Source organism: Pseudoliparis swirei, chromosome 9 (assembly GCF_029220125.1).
Source record: "Pseudoliparis swirei isolate HS2019 ecotype Mariana Trench chromosome 9, NWPU_hadal_v1, whole genome shotgun sequence".
Taxonomy (NCBI): Eukaryota; Metazoa; Chordata; class Actinopteri; order Perciformes; family Liparidae; genus Pseudoliparis; species Pseudoliparis swirei.
The window spans coordinates 18,090,893-18,108,207 of NC_079396.1; the positions used below are offsets into that span (position 1 = coordinate 18,090,893).

Here is a 17,315-nt window from a genome sequence, read left to right on the forward strand (position 1 = left end):
CTTTGATCGGGACTTGTCCTTTAACTCCCACGTAAAGCAAATCTCAAGGACTGGATTCTTTCATCTACGTAATATTTCAAAAATCAGGCACATCTGGTCTCAAAAAGATGCAGAAAAATTGGTTCACGCGTTCGTTACTTCGAGACTGGATTACTGCAACTCCTTATTAGCAGGCTGCTCTAATAAGTCTCTTAGGTCCCTCCAGTTGATCCAGAATGCTGCAGCTCGTGTTCTCACTAAAACTAAGAAAAGAGATCACATCACTCCTGCACTAGCTGCTCTGCACTGGCTACCCATAAAATCAAGAATCACTTTTAAAATTCTTCTCTTAACCTACAAAGCCTTGATTGGTGATGCACCATCATATCTTAAGGAGCTTGTAGTACCATATTGCCCCACTAGAGAGCTACGCTCACTAAATGCGGGACTACTTGTAGTTCCTAGAGTCTTAAAAAGTAGAATGGGAGCCAGAGCCTTTAGTTATCAAGCTCCTCTTCTATGGAACCAGCTTCCACCTTCAGTCCGGGAGGCAGACACAGTCACCTCATTTAAGAGTCGACTTAAGACTTTCCTCTTTGACAGAGCTTATAGTTAGGGCTGAATCAGGTTCACCTGGTCCAGCCCCTTGATATGCTGCTATAGGCTTATAGCTGCCGGGGGACGTTTAGGATGCACTGAGTACCTATCTCCTCTTTTTTCTCTCCTTAAGGATGAATTTTCATCTCTCAATCACACGTTACTAACTCTGCTTTCTCCTCGGAGTCCTTTTGACTTCACGTCTCATGGGGTCATCGGACCCTATGAGACGACATAGATCCTATCTGCCTGATGGATCATCGAGGTCTGGGTCGTGGAATTCCTGCTCCTGACTACGCCACTGTCCTGTTGAGACTCCGCCCACTGTTGAGACTCCGCCCACTCCTCTCTACCGCCATCTGCCTGATGGATCGTGGAGGTCTCCATCGTGGAATATGCCTACTATGAACTATTCATACACTCTGTCACATTCATTGAATGTATTTAAACTCTAAATCTGTCCTTCTGTACACATTACATCTATTGCACCTGTCCATCCTGGAGAGGGATCCTCCTCTGTTGCTCTCCTGAAGGTTTCTTCCCTTTTTTTCCCCCTGAAGGGTTATTTGGGAGTTTTTCCTGGTCCGATGCGAGGTTTTGGGGCAGGGATGTCTATGTGTACAGATTGTAAAGCACTCCGAGACAAATTTGTAATTTGTGAAATTGGGCTATACAAATGAACTGAATTGAATTGAATTGAATACTACTTAACCTCCCGGGGAAAGTTTATGCCAGGGTGCTGGAAAGGAGGCTCTGACCGCTGGTCGAATCTCAGATTCAAGACCAGCAGTGCGGATTCCGTCCCGGTCGTGGAACTGTGGATCAGCTCTTCACCCTCGCAAGACTACTGGAGGGGTCCTGGGAGTTTCCTCTACCAGTCTACATGTGCGTTGTGGACTTGGAGAAGGCTTTCGACCGGGTCCCTCTAGGATTGTTGTGGGGGTGCTGCGGGAGTGTGGGATACCGGACTTGTTGCAACGGGCTATCTGGTCTATGTACGCATGCAGGAAGCTGAGTTTGCATTCTCTGCATTACGTCAGACACGTTCCCGGTGGGTGTTGGCCTCGGTCAGGGCTGCCCTTTATCACCGGTCCTGTTTGTGATTTGTGTAATCAGCTGGCCTGGGAACGCCTTGGGATCCTCCAGAATGAGCTGGAAAATGTTGTGGGTGAGAGGGAAGTCTGGGTCAGCCTGCTGGGTCTGCTGACCCCAGGACCTGACCCCGGATCAAGCGGATGAGAATGGATGAATGGATGGATATTGAGTACACAGTCATTGATGAGAATGTATAACTTCATTGAGTGTGGATGTAACCTGCAGCCTGAAAAAGGTAACTCAACAGACTGGAGGCTGGGGTAGAATCAAACGTCATGTCGCTGAACTACACTGGCTGACATGAAAAGTGTTTGGTTTGTCCGTTCTGGCCTACTGTAAAAACAACTCCATGTAGAGGACCCACTCCAAATGTAGATATAATATGCTCATTCTAAGGTAACCAAAAACACATCAATTGTCATTTTCATATTCTAAAGAAAACATACTCATTCATATCACATTCAATTTCTGCCAATCGATCCGCCCCTAATGGTACACACTGTTCCTTTACAGTTATTTCAATAAAATGCTGTTTATTTTAGCCTTCATATCCTGTAAACATCCCCAACTTTCTTATGTATATATTATTGTAATCATATTGTAATATATAGCTAGACGTGGAGACTGCTGCCGAGCTTTCCCTCACGAGAAAACACGGCTAACCTGTCCGTTGTCCTCACATATAATTCTGCCTCATTAACAAATGTCTGATGTCTCATTATCGGGACAAAGACCGCCCCTGTTGGGATGCCAGAACACTTTCTAAATCAGTCCTCATTTGAATAGCATGTCTGGTCACCCTTTGGCAACCCTGATTATGCCATCTCAAATCTTCCACCTTAATTACTGCCTTAGATTAATGGGCTGTTCATTCGTGGAGAAAGAAAGGGCCTGGGAGCCACCATGCTACCAGTTCCCCATGACTGTGTGTGTGTGTGTGTGTGTGTGTGTCTCTGAATCAACACCTCAACATGCTGTACTCTCTTAGAAATGTATCAATGAACAAGACATGGAGTAACAACAATTATTGTATTATTGAGGAAAGAATAATTATTCCCTCAATATGGCCATACTGACCAAATGCTCAACTCTAGATCGCCCATTCACAAACTCTTTAGCTATGAGCTTTTCAAGAAATATTATAACATACATTTATATTTGAGCTAAATGTAATACATATCATGGTGAAATCATATATTATGAAATCCAATTATATTGTCTAACTTGAAGAGAACTAACACAGGATGAATATATATTCTCAGAGATATCATTTGGAGATCAAACTTTACATTAACGCTCATTTGAGTGCGATAAACAGACTCCAACTAGCAAACTTACCCATACAGCCCAGGATGGGGTTCCCTCTGCATCATACTGCTGGAGAATAATGTCTTATAATATACTATTATAGACTAAACATGCTGCACTGTGATATATATGTGATATATATTCAAAGTCTTATTGGTGAATGTAATAAAATAATGTCATACTCTGGAAATTATATACATCTGGACAGAAGATGTTGGCCATATAATCAAGCCCTGCTGACTTAGTATAAAAGTATAAGTATAAAAACTGATGAGTTTATACACGTCTCAATTGTGGGGCTGTTTAACCGATTAGAAGCCGCGCTTTGCCTTAAAGAGGAGAAACTGACAGTGGGTAAAAATACTACGGCTCATCACACAAAAATTAAACATTGCTGGTCATCAACAGCTAATGCAATTTCAATCTCGATTCCCTTTAGTCACGCTGTGGCAACATGACAAGGAGCAGTGATGTTCAAGGTAACATCAGTAAAAACAGTGTGCACAAAGGAGTCATCATTTGGGCAAAGTGTGATTGCATTGCAGCTGTTTTGCAGCCTTCAGAGATTGGTGGGTGGACATTGGAAAGCCATTTTCATTTTAAAAGCCCGGGCCAACACTTGCTTGGCACCAACAATAAATTACACAGCTATTCCGTCATGTTACACATGCAGGGTTCTGTTTGCTTCCAGTAAAAAGCTTTTTTTTTTTTTAAACCCATGTCCGGAGAGACCAAAAGCTGAAATATGCGTGACTAAAGCCATGTGTGTGTACGGGTGAGAAAGAATGCCTGTGTGTGTGTGTGTGTGTCACGTCATCTGTTTTAGTCAGCAGCTGTCAGCATATCTCATCTCCAACTCGTGAGAATCGGATTAAAAATGAGGGTACGACTGTGACCAGAGTCAAATCTGTAGTGAGACATAACCTCTCTTCATCACACTATAACCTTCACAATATTTTTAATTATAAGCTGTGATAGAGTCACGGTCATTTAGCAATGTGAAATAGCTCTGCGTTTAAAAAATACCCCCCCGCCCGCCTTATCAAAAAGCTGCCCTCTGCGTTTATCCCGCTGCCTCTTTGAACCTGCCAGCCACAGTCACAGAGCCTCATTAATCATTGAGGATGGGTTTCCACCCTCTTGGGCAGCGCCCTGGCTGCCGGGGCCGCATCACTAACTACCGGTGCCACGGGCGGGTGAAGCCCATCTTGTGCTCCAGCCTTGGCACAGGACTCCGGTCCTGCTCGGCATGGATGCCCACACTTCACAAACCAACCTCGTTAACCCCGCATTCCTCTACTCCCGGTGCTTGTGTGTCTATTTGGCGAAGAGCTTCACAGTCCACTGGTTAAATGACCCGGCTCTCATCCATTCTAGATTATGTCCATGACCTCAGTCTGTGCAGTGACACACACTATACATCCTCTCTGTCTTTTCTTGCATTGTTTTTTTCCCCCTCATCCATCCTAATCCCTCTCTCTTCATCCTATCGTCTTTTGTTTTCTGTATCTGATTTATATTTTTTGTTCTCTTATTTTACTTGGACGACAACAGCGCTAATCCGACTCCTCTGACATCAGCAGTGCAGTTATGAAAGCGGAGGCACTTCTTAATTCTTCAAGCCTCTGATGTGCCAGTCCCGAGGAGTGGGCAGCTGTTGCTAGCGCAGCACCTTTGAAACCTCCCTCCTCCGTGACTCCTAGCCCTTTGCCCGGTTTCTATCTAATCCACAGCTATTCAGCTGAACTTTACAAGCCCCATTATACCAAAAACAACCCTTTAGGAAAAACAAGGTGACAGTAAATGGTCATTTATTTTCCAGGAAGGTCCATGATTGTCAAGGAGAGTACATTTTGTAATGGATTTCATCTTTATCGCTTATCAAATTGGCCCCGAGCTGACCAAAACTACAGATTGTAAGTGTCAGCAAGAAGGAAAGTACCACAGCACGGCATTGTTGTGTTGTCACAGCATTGTATGCTTCATTCAGGGGGTGTTATTCTTTAGTTGTTCATATTTCCACTGCATCCTTACAGCGAGTTATTTTCATTCACCCATGAACCGATAGCTCACACCTCCAACCTCCAATTACGCCTGTGGATCTGATGGCTAGCCTTGGAATTGAAAACAGCACTCCTTGCATTGGACAACTAGAAAAGAAAAGCCCATGATAGAAAGGCATATGCAAATGGAATATACACTTAATAACTAATAGTATGTTCCAGTTGTTTACAGTCACTCCCCTGCACATCCCCTCATACTTCATATTTAACATTACACTTAAACTATGTGACAGCTTCCGGGCCATCACCCGTGGGTTTCCCCCCAAAGCAGCAAGGACCAGCAACGACCATGTTCGGTTCGACAACCTTCTTTATTTAATCTAGCAGACCGCACGACGGCGCCTCTGCTCACTCTACTCTCCCCACCTCACTCTCGACTGCTCCTTTCATGAGAGCAGCGTCACCTGCTGGCTGATAGCCAATCAGCCAGAGCAGTTGGCTGATTGCCAATTAGCCAGCAGCTGAGGCCTAATTGGAGACTCCACTCCCACAGCTGCCACAAACGAGTTTAAAGTACTGTTATCTGTGCACTTTATTTTAAATTATTCTTATTCTATTGTGTTTGCACTGGGTTGATTGTTGTTGACCGTTTAATGTTTTGTCCGATGATTCCTTGTATGTGAAACATACTTGGCAATAAAAATATCTGATTCTGATAATGTGGGTACTAATAAGACAAACACGTTCATGCTGCTTCTTCATCTGATATCTTTACATCCACTGTTAATAACTTTGAGTTCAAACAGTGATACCAGCTTTCCTTGAATTATGCTTTTCCTCTTCAGCTCCCCGTCGCCCTCCTGAATGATTCATACCGGCTGTTCGGTACCAACCACAGTGAGGGGTAGAAATGGATATGCCCTAATTCACATACATGCACACACTCTGACAGACAAGCAAATTTAATATTGGGGAATTTCGTCAAAGCCAAAGTAACAAGTATTACTCACACGTTGACACGTTCATCATTCTGTAAAAATAAAACTGGCAAACTAATCTGTCTTTGTTTCTGTGCCGTTAAAACCTCCCCGTCCACTGACAACAGCTGAGTCAACTTTGCCGCTAAGACCTGCTTGGAATGCGGAGAGTGAAACTGTCGGGAGTTGAACATGTGATCGATTTATTCTGAAGAGCAACCTTTTTTTAATGCTTGGTTAAATATTTTCTCAATATTGGCCTTCTGAAATATTCTTCTATTATTTGTGAGCAATATGACAACCAATCTGTGAAACACTTATTGTGTCAGATATGGGCTCCAGCCGAGCAGTGGGAGAGTGTCTCTCCTGGTTACCATGGAGACATCCAGCCCTTGTTGTACACAGGACTGGAGGTGAATGAGGCAAGAGGTTTCCATCCAATGCACCACATATACAATAACTAGTGAGTAATATAGACGTGTACTGAAGAGGGCATATCAAAAAGTAGGAAAGAGGGAGGGAGGGAGAGAGAGAGGTGGATAATGACTGGCAGCAATAATAAAGCAGAAGGGAATGAAATTGCGCTTAACACTCAAAATTCAGTTCTGTTCAGATTTTGCCCCACAAGATGGACATTTTTTTTTTCAGCATGGTGTTTCGAAACATAACAAAATAACAGAAGATGATGACAGTGATTACCCACAACACAGAATACAAGAAAAAGTCCATGATGTTAAAAACCTGCAACTAATGAATAATGTAAAATAAAGTGCTCGGGTGAACCAAGGAGCAGTTCACGGCATCATTAAAAGCTGTTGTGGATGTCTGTCCAAAAAATGCATGAAAACATTTCTAAAAATTCATTTTGTAGGATCTTGCGATTGCTTGCACACCCCTGTGGAATATTTGTGCAGGAGATGAAGTATTAGGATACACCTTGATTTCAGCTCATTTTAACCTGGGGAAATAAATGTCTGACCAATGAAAGACTTTGTTCTGGTGGATTCCATGAAAAGAATTGCAGTCATTCTGCATAATAATTTATCATGTGCGCCTGTTTGTTCCATCAATAGTGTATTTTTGGAGATATGGTCCCTCTGAGCAATGGTCCTGTTGTTGTTTTTTAAATAATGGTCAGTCCCTTTATCAACATCCAATATTAATGTACGACAAACCCCGCGAATACTATCTCTAATCTCAAAAATATAAATAAGGGACAACATATGGCTTGAGACAAAATGAATACAGTAATGTAGCTGATATGTACAGCTATTTGCTGACGTTATATGATATGACAGAATGGGCTAGCCACACCAATTAGCATTAGCATAACACTTTGGGTCTGATTAGTTTATGTATTCTGTGTTGCATGAGGATTTTTTGATTCCCACAACGCATTTTTGCATCACATCGGTGAGACATGACTTTTAATCTGGTGCGTTTACTGCATACAGAGTTCAATCAATTGATATATCATTACACCTACACCTGTCTCTCTGACCAAAGGGGAATGATGTGAAATGAAGTAAACATGCAATCCAGGCGTCTCCACAAAAGTTTAACTATGTATGCATGTTTGTACCAACAGCATGTCCAGACTTAAATCCTACAATACATGTTAGTACAAATTAAAGAAAATGTTTCTCCAATGCAATGCATTTCTGTGTGAATAGGCCTCCAAGGCTAATTTTACGATCCACAGTATACAAGTTGTGGCACTAAGTAACAGATCTGTAGTCAATGACTAACTACCCATGGAGAGTTCATTCATTATGTGGTAAACATCTCTCCCTCCCCCTTTCCCTGCATTCAGGTGCCTGTCTGTCAGTCTGTAGACCTGTGTTTGTGTTTAATATGTTTATCTCAAACGTTATCTGTGGAGGTAAAAGGTCTGGACATTAATGATTAACTTTCTGAATCTGTGTCTTCAATACACATACGGTTGTTTTACACTAAGCAGGGAAGGGCAGAGCAGGTCCATTATTCATCCTGTTGACTGTTTCATAGGTTCAAGGTTGAAGGGCCCATCTCCCAGGGCTGGCTATGACTCACGCAGCCAAGAGATTTACAACGCAATGTGTGAATTTCTCCTCGGCAACACAATCACACGAGGATATAGTATATCCAGCTTGATCACGTAGAGTGACCAGCTGCTGATGACTTAGGCAATGTGTTGACTTCCTCTGGTGACCTAATGGTGCACAGCTCAGAAAAATCACGAGAGAACCAATAGCCAGGGATGGTGTGGGGATTCAACCTCAGCTGCTGCCGTGTCCCCATGGTGGGCCGAGAGAACTGTGAACTGAGATGTGTTTGCCTGTTTGGTTCAGTTTAAAGAGTCAACTGAAGTCTGATGAAGTCCAAAAAAGAAGACCGAGACCACCTGAAAAGCTGTGTCTTCAAAGTGAGCTTTGTATAAGCAGCGTATGAAGCCTCTTCGCGTAAATTCATCTTCACCATGGTAACCATGCGCAACACTTCCGAGTGACCTTCCTTGGAATACAAAATGAGGTGTGTTCTGTTGTTCTTCTACTCCAAGTATTCTGGCAGTTCTTCATTTCAAAGTAACTACCCTCCCATAATATTATAGTAAGCCTCTTCTTTTTCATCTCGCTCCCACCTGTTCCTCATTATTCATAACATGAGGTCGAGTTGCAGTCTTGACTAATAATTATTTCGTGGTGAAACATAAAAGGCAGTAAATAGCGGAGTGACTTGCCGTTAGCAACCAGAATCAGATTTCCCCTGTGGGTCAATGTCGTGGCAATGGCTCAGCAAAGCAGTTCAATACAGGACTTACCCGTGAGTCAATATGACTTCATGTTTACCTTCTGGATGCTTCTGTGAGTGCTTACACACAACGGACTCCAGCTGAAAGGCAAAGAGGCATCTTTTTTCCCCTTTTGCTCTGAACCACATGCACCTTTGGCTAGGAACCACATAAATCTGTGAGCTTATGTTTATTTGCTCTGACAGATGTGTCTGGGTCACCCTTTGCTTTGCACAGGTTTGCAGTGGCCCCATCATGCCGGAATGATCACAACCGGTAATCTAATATCGGGGTGTGTGTGAGAACTGAAGCTAGGTTTGACTTGCTTGTGCGAGGTAGCTGTAACTTTGTTTTCTGTAGGTTCTCTGCCATGGCCAATAGGCTGTCCTGACCCTAACCCCTCAAGGTCAATGTGTATTGATAAATGCATGGCGTTGTCTATATTGCTGAAGACTGAGTTCCGCCTTTCCGGAGAATTAATGCCGAACTCCGACCAACCATCTCTGCCTCAACCAGCTAGGCAAAACAAACATGTCTTGTTTTTTTTCTACATCCCCATCTATAGCGTGGTGCAGTGGAAGGATGTGTTTCATTGAGACGTACCGTCATAGGTGCCACTCTCCAGCAGCAGTCCGCTTTCTTCCAGGTCACGGAACTCCCCCACACCGATGAAGTTATAGTCCACTCCAGGAACCTCCCCCTCTCTGGGCTGCCGAGTGGTACCTGCCAACAATGACGGAGTTTAAGACAGAGGGAACATCCAAACAAGTGAGTCTCCATCATCAATAGTCAACAGAGCTGAAACTACAAAGACATGAAACCATTATTGAAATATATAACTGAGGGAAAAACATTGCACAGCTGTAAGAACACGTGTGATGATAATGATAATTATCAGGAATATAATTGCTCACTTTTAGTTTGATTTCTGTGCAGCATCACGGACACAATTTTATAATATATTAAAGCAATACATAAGTGAGGAGAATTTAGAAAAGACTGCTTTAGTAATTTAATGCACCAACTACACTCTCGACCTTCTGCATTTTTGTTGAATAATTAACCTGTTTTCACATTTGCTGTGTTTCACGACACTTTCTCATCAATCCCACCTACCGCTCGGTGTCTATGGCAACATAGTGGCAAATAATGATTCAAGAAAAACGCTTAATGGTGACTTGGCAGTATAATGCTATTTAAGTAACCATGTTCCTATTTGCAATAAACCAAATAACCAATGTGTGAATGCCCTCATGGCATCTTTATCATCAAAGTCATTTTCAATAACACTACAAGGTGACTTAGAGACAACCCCGTTTCCAGAAAGATTTGTTCACGTTCGTAAATCAAGGTCACGGGTGTATTACAGTGCATCGTCTCCTTCACGCCAGCGGTGAGGTGATGGTCAAGGTCAGTTGCTTTATGGTTGAAATAATCTTGTAGAAACATGAGCTAGCTTTTTCTCCTTCCTTTTACTTCCCCCTAAAACACACTGCCGCTCCAAAAGTCAACCTCTGCACCACATTCCAGGTCATGCAAAGTTAAAGTCGTTAAATAATAACCGATCGTAACTGCTGCAGCCGGTTAAAGAATGCGTCATGTTTTACCCTGTTGATACACTCATCTGCAAGACATTGGAAACGTATATATCATTATGAAAATAATTCTACGCCCGCTAACACGCCGACTCTGCTTACATCATCTTTAGATGTAATCAGGGCTTCTACACTTCTCAGCTGCCGCTCTGCTACCTGGCTGCACTGCAGGCATAAGGACATTTAGCACAGAGTTGAATAAGAACCTATCCCCATTCTTCATTTTCTTTCTGTGTCAACATGCATTCCGACTGGGGTATGAGCCATCACATCTGAAACAGCTTAGTCTGTTGCAGAGACAATCTGTTAATCTGTCAAACAGAGCAATCAGAGGGGACCAGCAAAGCCTCGAAGAGGGGTGGGGTGGGGGGGGGGGATATGTGCTTGTTTTCGGAGGACGGAACAGGGGAATGCAATTATTTAGCTTTTTAATGTTTATTCGGCTACCTAAAATAAATTCGGCAACCCTAATTCTCTGTTTTTTTGGGGTGAGGAAATATTGGATAACACTTTCTATGACACCAGTTTTTATCAAAATCTTTATGATGCGTTATATATAATCTGAATAAAGCACAGTGGATTAATGATTCACATTCATGGTTAAGAACCATCTTTATATAAAATACAAAAGAAACAACTTTACTGAAAACAATTCACTTTGTATTCCTCTGTAGCAACTAAATGATGAGATATGTCCAAAAAAAGAAGAAGATAGGATTGAAAACAGGGAGACACTTACACTATCCTTTCTAGTTATTTTTTTGTAATCTGCCAATGACACTCGTGACGAATATTAATGCGCAGAAATTCATTTGGTGGAGGAGCTGGGGGTTGGGATTTAGCCAGGTCTCAAGGATTTCCGTGGTGCGCTGGACCTCTGGCACATTCTTGAGAGCTCCTGTCATCTTTGTGGGAGGCAGCAGTGACACATAATAACGCCTCGCTGTGTGGAGCGCAAGAAGGAAGTCATGCTTCCCTCGTTCTGAGATGCCCTAACGAGCACAGGCGTCACGCTGTAGTGGCTATTTAGGCTCCTCGCGCGGCCATGTGACGATCCACTGGCACGGCCTGCATGAGCGGAGTGGGCAACAGACATATGCCGAGCCACGGAAAGCCAGACTGCAGTGGCCTGCGTGCGATACGCATGGCACCAGTTTTCAGATCTTCAGTATTGACCCTCTGAAGTGGACTGTACATGAATCTGTAATGATCGAGCGATTAAGATGACTGCTTTGAACTCTACGCTATGTACCGCAGATAAATATCTATTTCTACAGAAAATCTATGGACAGATTCCCTCAGCAAAGTGAAAGTAGAAAAGCTCTGCTAATTATGTTATTATGTCCAATTAATCATAACTGCTTTATTGTACATGTAATTTCAAATGATGCTCTTAAAATGACTTTCTTTCCACGCAAAATATCAGATATGACAAGAGATAAATGGCAAAAAAAAATAATGTCGTTGTTTTTTTAACTCCAGAGAATTAAAGCCGCTCTTTTATTTACGCCCGTTCCATTTTAAAATCACTCAGCAATAAAAACTAAATCGTTCTGTCCTGTTTTATTCTACTTCTATGGTTTGTTAATAATAAACTAGAGAAAATACAGGAAAATGTTTGCCGAACTCTTTCACACCTTCAATTGTAAGATAACTCTGACTATAAAAATAAAAATGTAATATTTGTAAATATAAAAATAAATGTCTCTCTTAAAACAAATGTTGCATAAATTAAACACAAAGACCGAGAACGTGTGTCATTCCCATCGATTCCAAGACAGTTTCTTTTGGACCAACCCTGAAGTCTTTAAAGCATATTCCACTCGCTTCTGTATCAAAGTCTTCTCAGGTTGTTCTACGATGTCACAGTTACATTAAGCCATATCTGGGTGCTATTACTAATTAAGATGGGATTATGAAGTGAATATTTTTTTTGCAATAATGTTGAGGAGGAAAATAAATTGAATTTTTTTAAGACAGAGGGGTAATACTTTCCATGATACCCATATCTATAATGCATTATAGAAATATATACAATGCATTATAATAAAGGTATAAGCACCCAGAATTATTCATACATTTTTATAGCAACAATCATCATAGCACAATATATACGGCATTATACAATATAAACAATAACATTTTAGAGACGTTTTATAGTAGTCTTGTTGAAAGTTAACTTTTAAAATGTGTATTTTCTTGCAGTATTATCGTAGATACTACTATTTGGCCGTGACACTTTGTGTTTTTATGTTTATGGTCCATAATCTAAAAAGGTGTGGACAACCCTGCCGCAGGCAGAACCATAGAAGAAGAGAGCGGCGTGCAGAGGCTACTCACAGGGAATGGTGCGCAGGTACAGGTTGTCCCTGATCACCTGCTGGAGCTTGTGGTCCAGAGAGCCCTTCTGAAACTGCAGGCTGAGGTAGTGACGCAGATCAGTGTTCAACACCTTACCTAGGGAACAAGAAACAGAAACACGCTCAGTCCAACAAGTCAACCACATGGAAGGGCATCTTCACGCCGCTCACTCACAAAACACCCACACTCGGTATTATTTTATCTTGAGACAATTAAAACTGAAATCAAAACGGTAAACAAGCTACAACACACATCTTCGACGGACATCAGCATGTGCTACAAGCTTGAAACCAAAAGGTTACGTGTCGGCCAGGCACTTAGTGGCTAAGATATTGAAGCTGCGATGAATATTAAAATCCAGAGGCATGCATAGCAGAAAGCAGGAGGCACACAACATGATGGGCTGAGGAAGAGAATGAGCACAACAGTCATCTTCAAAGAGGAGGGACATGTACCATTCTCCTTTGAGCGACAGAATATCAAAGAGAGAAAACGAGGAGATGAAGAGAATCAGCGAGAGAGAAGTCCCTTGTGTTTGCTACAGTGTTGCTCTTCCTGTGTGTCGACTCCAGCTGTGCTCGGGCCGGGACATGCAGATGTGCTTTGAATATGGCTTTCGTTCCTATGCGCTGACGCCTGAAAGCTGTGTAGCTTGTCTAGTTGTACATAATCAACCTCATCCAGATGTCCAGATGTTGCGGTTGTTCCGGCGGTCATGACAGTGACATGCAAAACCAGATCTGTAATTTGCCTCGTCGAAACAGTTCCATGTTCTACATCTGATTTTCTTCCGTGTGTGTTTTCAAACACAACTCTGCAAGGACAGAATGTGGCGAAGTTCGCTGGCAACGTCTGACAGATTGTCTGGCGCACGCGTTAAGTCCCGTGGATCTTCTGTAGATCTTCCGCAGATCGGAAAATGTTGGCAAAAGAAAATCAAGCAGGTTGTGCCAGCCTGTGAGATCTGCAGAGAGGAACAGCAGTCAGGAAGAAACTCTACTTCCCCCAGCAAGAAACATGCGGAGATTATTAATATCTGCCATAACTTTCACTATTGTGAGACTAATTCTGCTGCGTGCTAATCTCCTGAGGAATTCTTTACCATACGACACAGTATGGAGTCAGTGTGTCACACGCTGCACACTCAAAAAACATTGTGGACTCGCTTTGATTTCAGTATGAAACATTTTTCGCACGCGCATGAACACACACACACACACGCGCAGACACAGACATACACACACATACACATACACACAGTCTTTCAAACGAGTAGCAGAGTTCAAACTAGTAGAAATGTGCAGAAGGAATAAAAACATGATCAGCCTGTGTAGTAACAAAGAGAAATATTCCCACAGTAAAACAAAAATAAAATATTAAAGTGAGGCGCATCCTCGGCATCCCACACTCGACAAGAATTTTACTCTGAAACTTAAACAGTATTTTGTATGGTACCCATTGTCAGCAAGAAGGATGGACTTGGCTTCTAGGGAAGAAAAAAAACTATCGATGTGCCAAAATAACAAATATTAAACAAATGACGACCGCTGTGACTTCAGATCAGCAACATTGAGTCACCTGGTTGAGAGGGTTGATTTTCAACCTTAAATCAATTTAAAAGGGGCGTTAAACATATTTTTTTCTTTTGAGTTTCTTCTTGTTCAACACAACTCGATGCTTTTGCAGGCACACACATGAGCTGATGATGACTCAAGTGGTTATGGAATTCCTCATCTGTGCCTAATGTGCCTGCTGCTTTCCCCAAGTTGAACCAGTAACTGCAGCATGGTGGAGGTGCGAGAGTGGGCCAAGGGAAGCATGGCTCTTCATTATATAACTCTATAGACTATTTACTGGCACAATGAATGTGAGGAATTTAGGTCAAGGAAACAAAAGCTGGGTCTGGCTACGCGTTGCAACTGGAAAGCCACAAGCATGTGGTCCCTGTTCCCAGAAGCAATGAGACATGACGAAAATCCAAAACGCACACAAACAATATTCATCGTATTCCCTCTCCTATACCAGGTCCGGCCTGTTCCCGTGTTAAAGGGGATGTGACGGATTCAGCCTTCACCAGGGATTTTATCATGCCGCCCTGGACCCATTTTCACACACTGCCTTGAGTGAGCTGGTTTCTGGTCAACTGGTTTCAGCATGGACAATGGATGGAGCTAATTGTTACCACAGGATTCCTGCAACCAAGGGTAGCTATCCCACTGGGTCACAAAATCAATCTCTCTTTCTCCCTCCCGTGCACACACACACAAACACATGCAAATCACCTCCCCTGCCCAAAGCAAACTCGCTCTCATGCGTTTCAAACAGGGCAGTCTTTGTGGCCCGCCTGTCAGGTTGTGTTAGCGTGCGACATCATATCTCCAGATACGGGGGGAGAAAGAGAGAAAAGGGAGGGAGCAGCAACTCTCAGCCTCCCGCTCGGTTACAAGGCAGCGCATCACTGGCGTGCCAGGCTGGTTGTACGAGGCCAGCGGGACACAATAGAAACCTTTGTGCCTTGTCATCTGGCCATTAGACACTCTGGGGGCAGGGGCTGGGGTGGGGTGGGGGGTGTGGGGGGGGTCGATCAAGGATCGCGAATCATTAAAAACAGAGGGACCGAGGGAGGACAGGGTGGAGGGGGAGGGAGATGTTGGTAGGGTGTAGTAAGGATGATGCATGGGAACACACACCCTTTCATCGTATTCTATCACTCCATCTCTGACTGTGCGTCATTGCCTCCCTCGCTGCAGAGTGTCATCAGCCTGGGCCGATACCCACAGGGCTCCTCAATCCTGTTTGGATCACTTTCATAATAGCCGTCGGCCTTCCCTGCATCTCGCCCTTTTCTTTCTTCCACTGTTAGCCACTTGACCTTTTGTTTTCTCTCCTCATAGATGCCTTTGCTTCCAGCTGTTGTGTGCATCTCTACCTGTCGCTGGCTCCACCGCAGCCTCTCTTTGCCCAATAGATCAGCCTGGATAAAGGTAAATGGAAACCAAGCCCTACCTCAGGCTCCGGAAATTGCTCTTAGTTTTCAGCCTGTACACATGAAGTGTGTAAAGGAGGAGACGGGTTGAGAGGACACGGGGAGAGGCCTTACTTATGTATATCAATAATAATAAAAGATAAAAAGTTACATTCTCAGAGTGAAATCGTATCAAATGGATGTACGAACAAAACCCCCACTTTCTGTCTGTCTCTCTCCATCACACGTAAATGAAATGAAAGCACATGCTGCTGCCCATCATCCTTTCCCCATTCCCCCAGGACTCGTATATTTTGGAATCTGCCAGCGTAAAGCGCTACTCTCAGCTCACCTCACCATCTGCCATTTTCCGTAACTGATGTCAAAACTACTGAAGCGCTTTGCACAATGTCTTTCATTGAGAGACAAGTTGTCTCTTAGCCAAAAAACAGGACAAGAGCCTCCGTCCCTATATATAGTAAAACAGGTTGAGCAGCGTGGAGAACCATTTCTGACTCAACTGTACTGCCGTAATGTCAACATTTAAAGGCTACAGCACATCAACGCCTTGAAAAATGGCCACAATCTTTTGGCAAAAATAATATCGCTTTCATTTTATTGCCACATTTTAAGCAGAATTCAGTAAATATAAGGATAAGAATTTGTGAGGCTCTGCGAACGTGTAAAGCAGTTATTTGAGCTAGATGCTAATATATAAATGCTGACATGCTCACAATAACAATGCAAGCATGCTGATGTTTGGGTATTTGCTCATAAACCATAGTATTGGACAAATTCAAGTTGTGCCAGATAAAAAGTGATTACACTTCATCCCGAGGAGGATATGAATGGCTGAACCAAATGTCATGGCAATCCAAAACCATAAATGAAGACTTGATTTTGGCACTAGAAGCAGATTCATGAATTAATCTTCTGGGCATAAAATTATACTCATGAGCTAGAATCCTGATGGGATAGAAAAGTTCAACTATATTGGCAAAGAGATAAATATTGAAGTAAAGCTTTTTGGCATTTAAGCTTGCACCCTTTAAAACGGAGCAGTCATAGTGCTCAATGGATTCTGCACAGCAGCTAGTTCGCCTCAAGCAAAACGACTCTTCTTCTGTGGAATCCCTGCAGCTCGGCTCGCTCCCTGGCACACCAGCATGGCCTCACAGTCAAATTACAATGGGCTTGTATCTCCAAAATGTTTTTTTCTAAACGGGAGCGGACGCTTTGGAGAGAAGTCACCAGCAGGGGTGTCAGTGGGTGTCTAATCAGGCAATTCGCTGACAGTAGTGCAGCTCTGGAAACAGTGAAAAAAGGCCCCGCCACCTGCTAATTACCATCTGGTTTGGTTCATTTGGCCCCTCGGGGTGACAGAATGTCCTGCCTCGTTCTGTGTGACAGGCATAGAGAGAATAAACATGTGTATTGGCATCTAAGAAACACCCAGCACCAATGGTCTCATCCCCCAAACACATGCTCATGTGTACTGCAAGTGATACTGGAAGTACTCAGACTGAACCAACCCCGTCAAAAAGGAGAAGCGTGTCGTGCTGTCCCACCTGAGACGAGCCCCATTGCTCTCATTGCCATTGCCCAAGCTGAGAGCTGTAGTTGTTCAGCAATGAAGTAGTCAGTGTGAAGTCAATTAGTATCAAC

At 43.1% G+C, this 17,315-nt stretch overlaps 1 protein-coding gene across 5 annotated transcripts in view; it reads right to left on the reverse strand.

The window, feature by feature from the left end:
- magi3a (membrane associated guanylate kinase, WW and PDZ domain containing 3a) overlaps positions 1-17,315 on the reverse strand; it is a 121,249-nt gene that overhangs the window by 44,142 nt on the left and 59,792 nt on the right. For all 5 annotated transcript variants that reach the window (XR_008832769.1, XM_056422421.1, XM_056422420.1 and 2 more), the window contains exons 2-3: positions 12,665-12,781; positions 9,333-9,452 (exon numbers count right to left, since the gene is read on the reverse strand). Coding sequence is in view for 4 of the 5 variants with exons in the window: in XM_056422421.1 (XP_056278396.1) it covers positions 9,333-9,452; positions 12,665-12,781 (237 nt within the window). In the remaining variant the exon portion in view is untranslated. The remainder of the gene's footprint in view (positions 1-9,332; positions 9,453-12,664; positions 12,782-17,315) is intronic.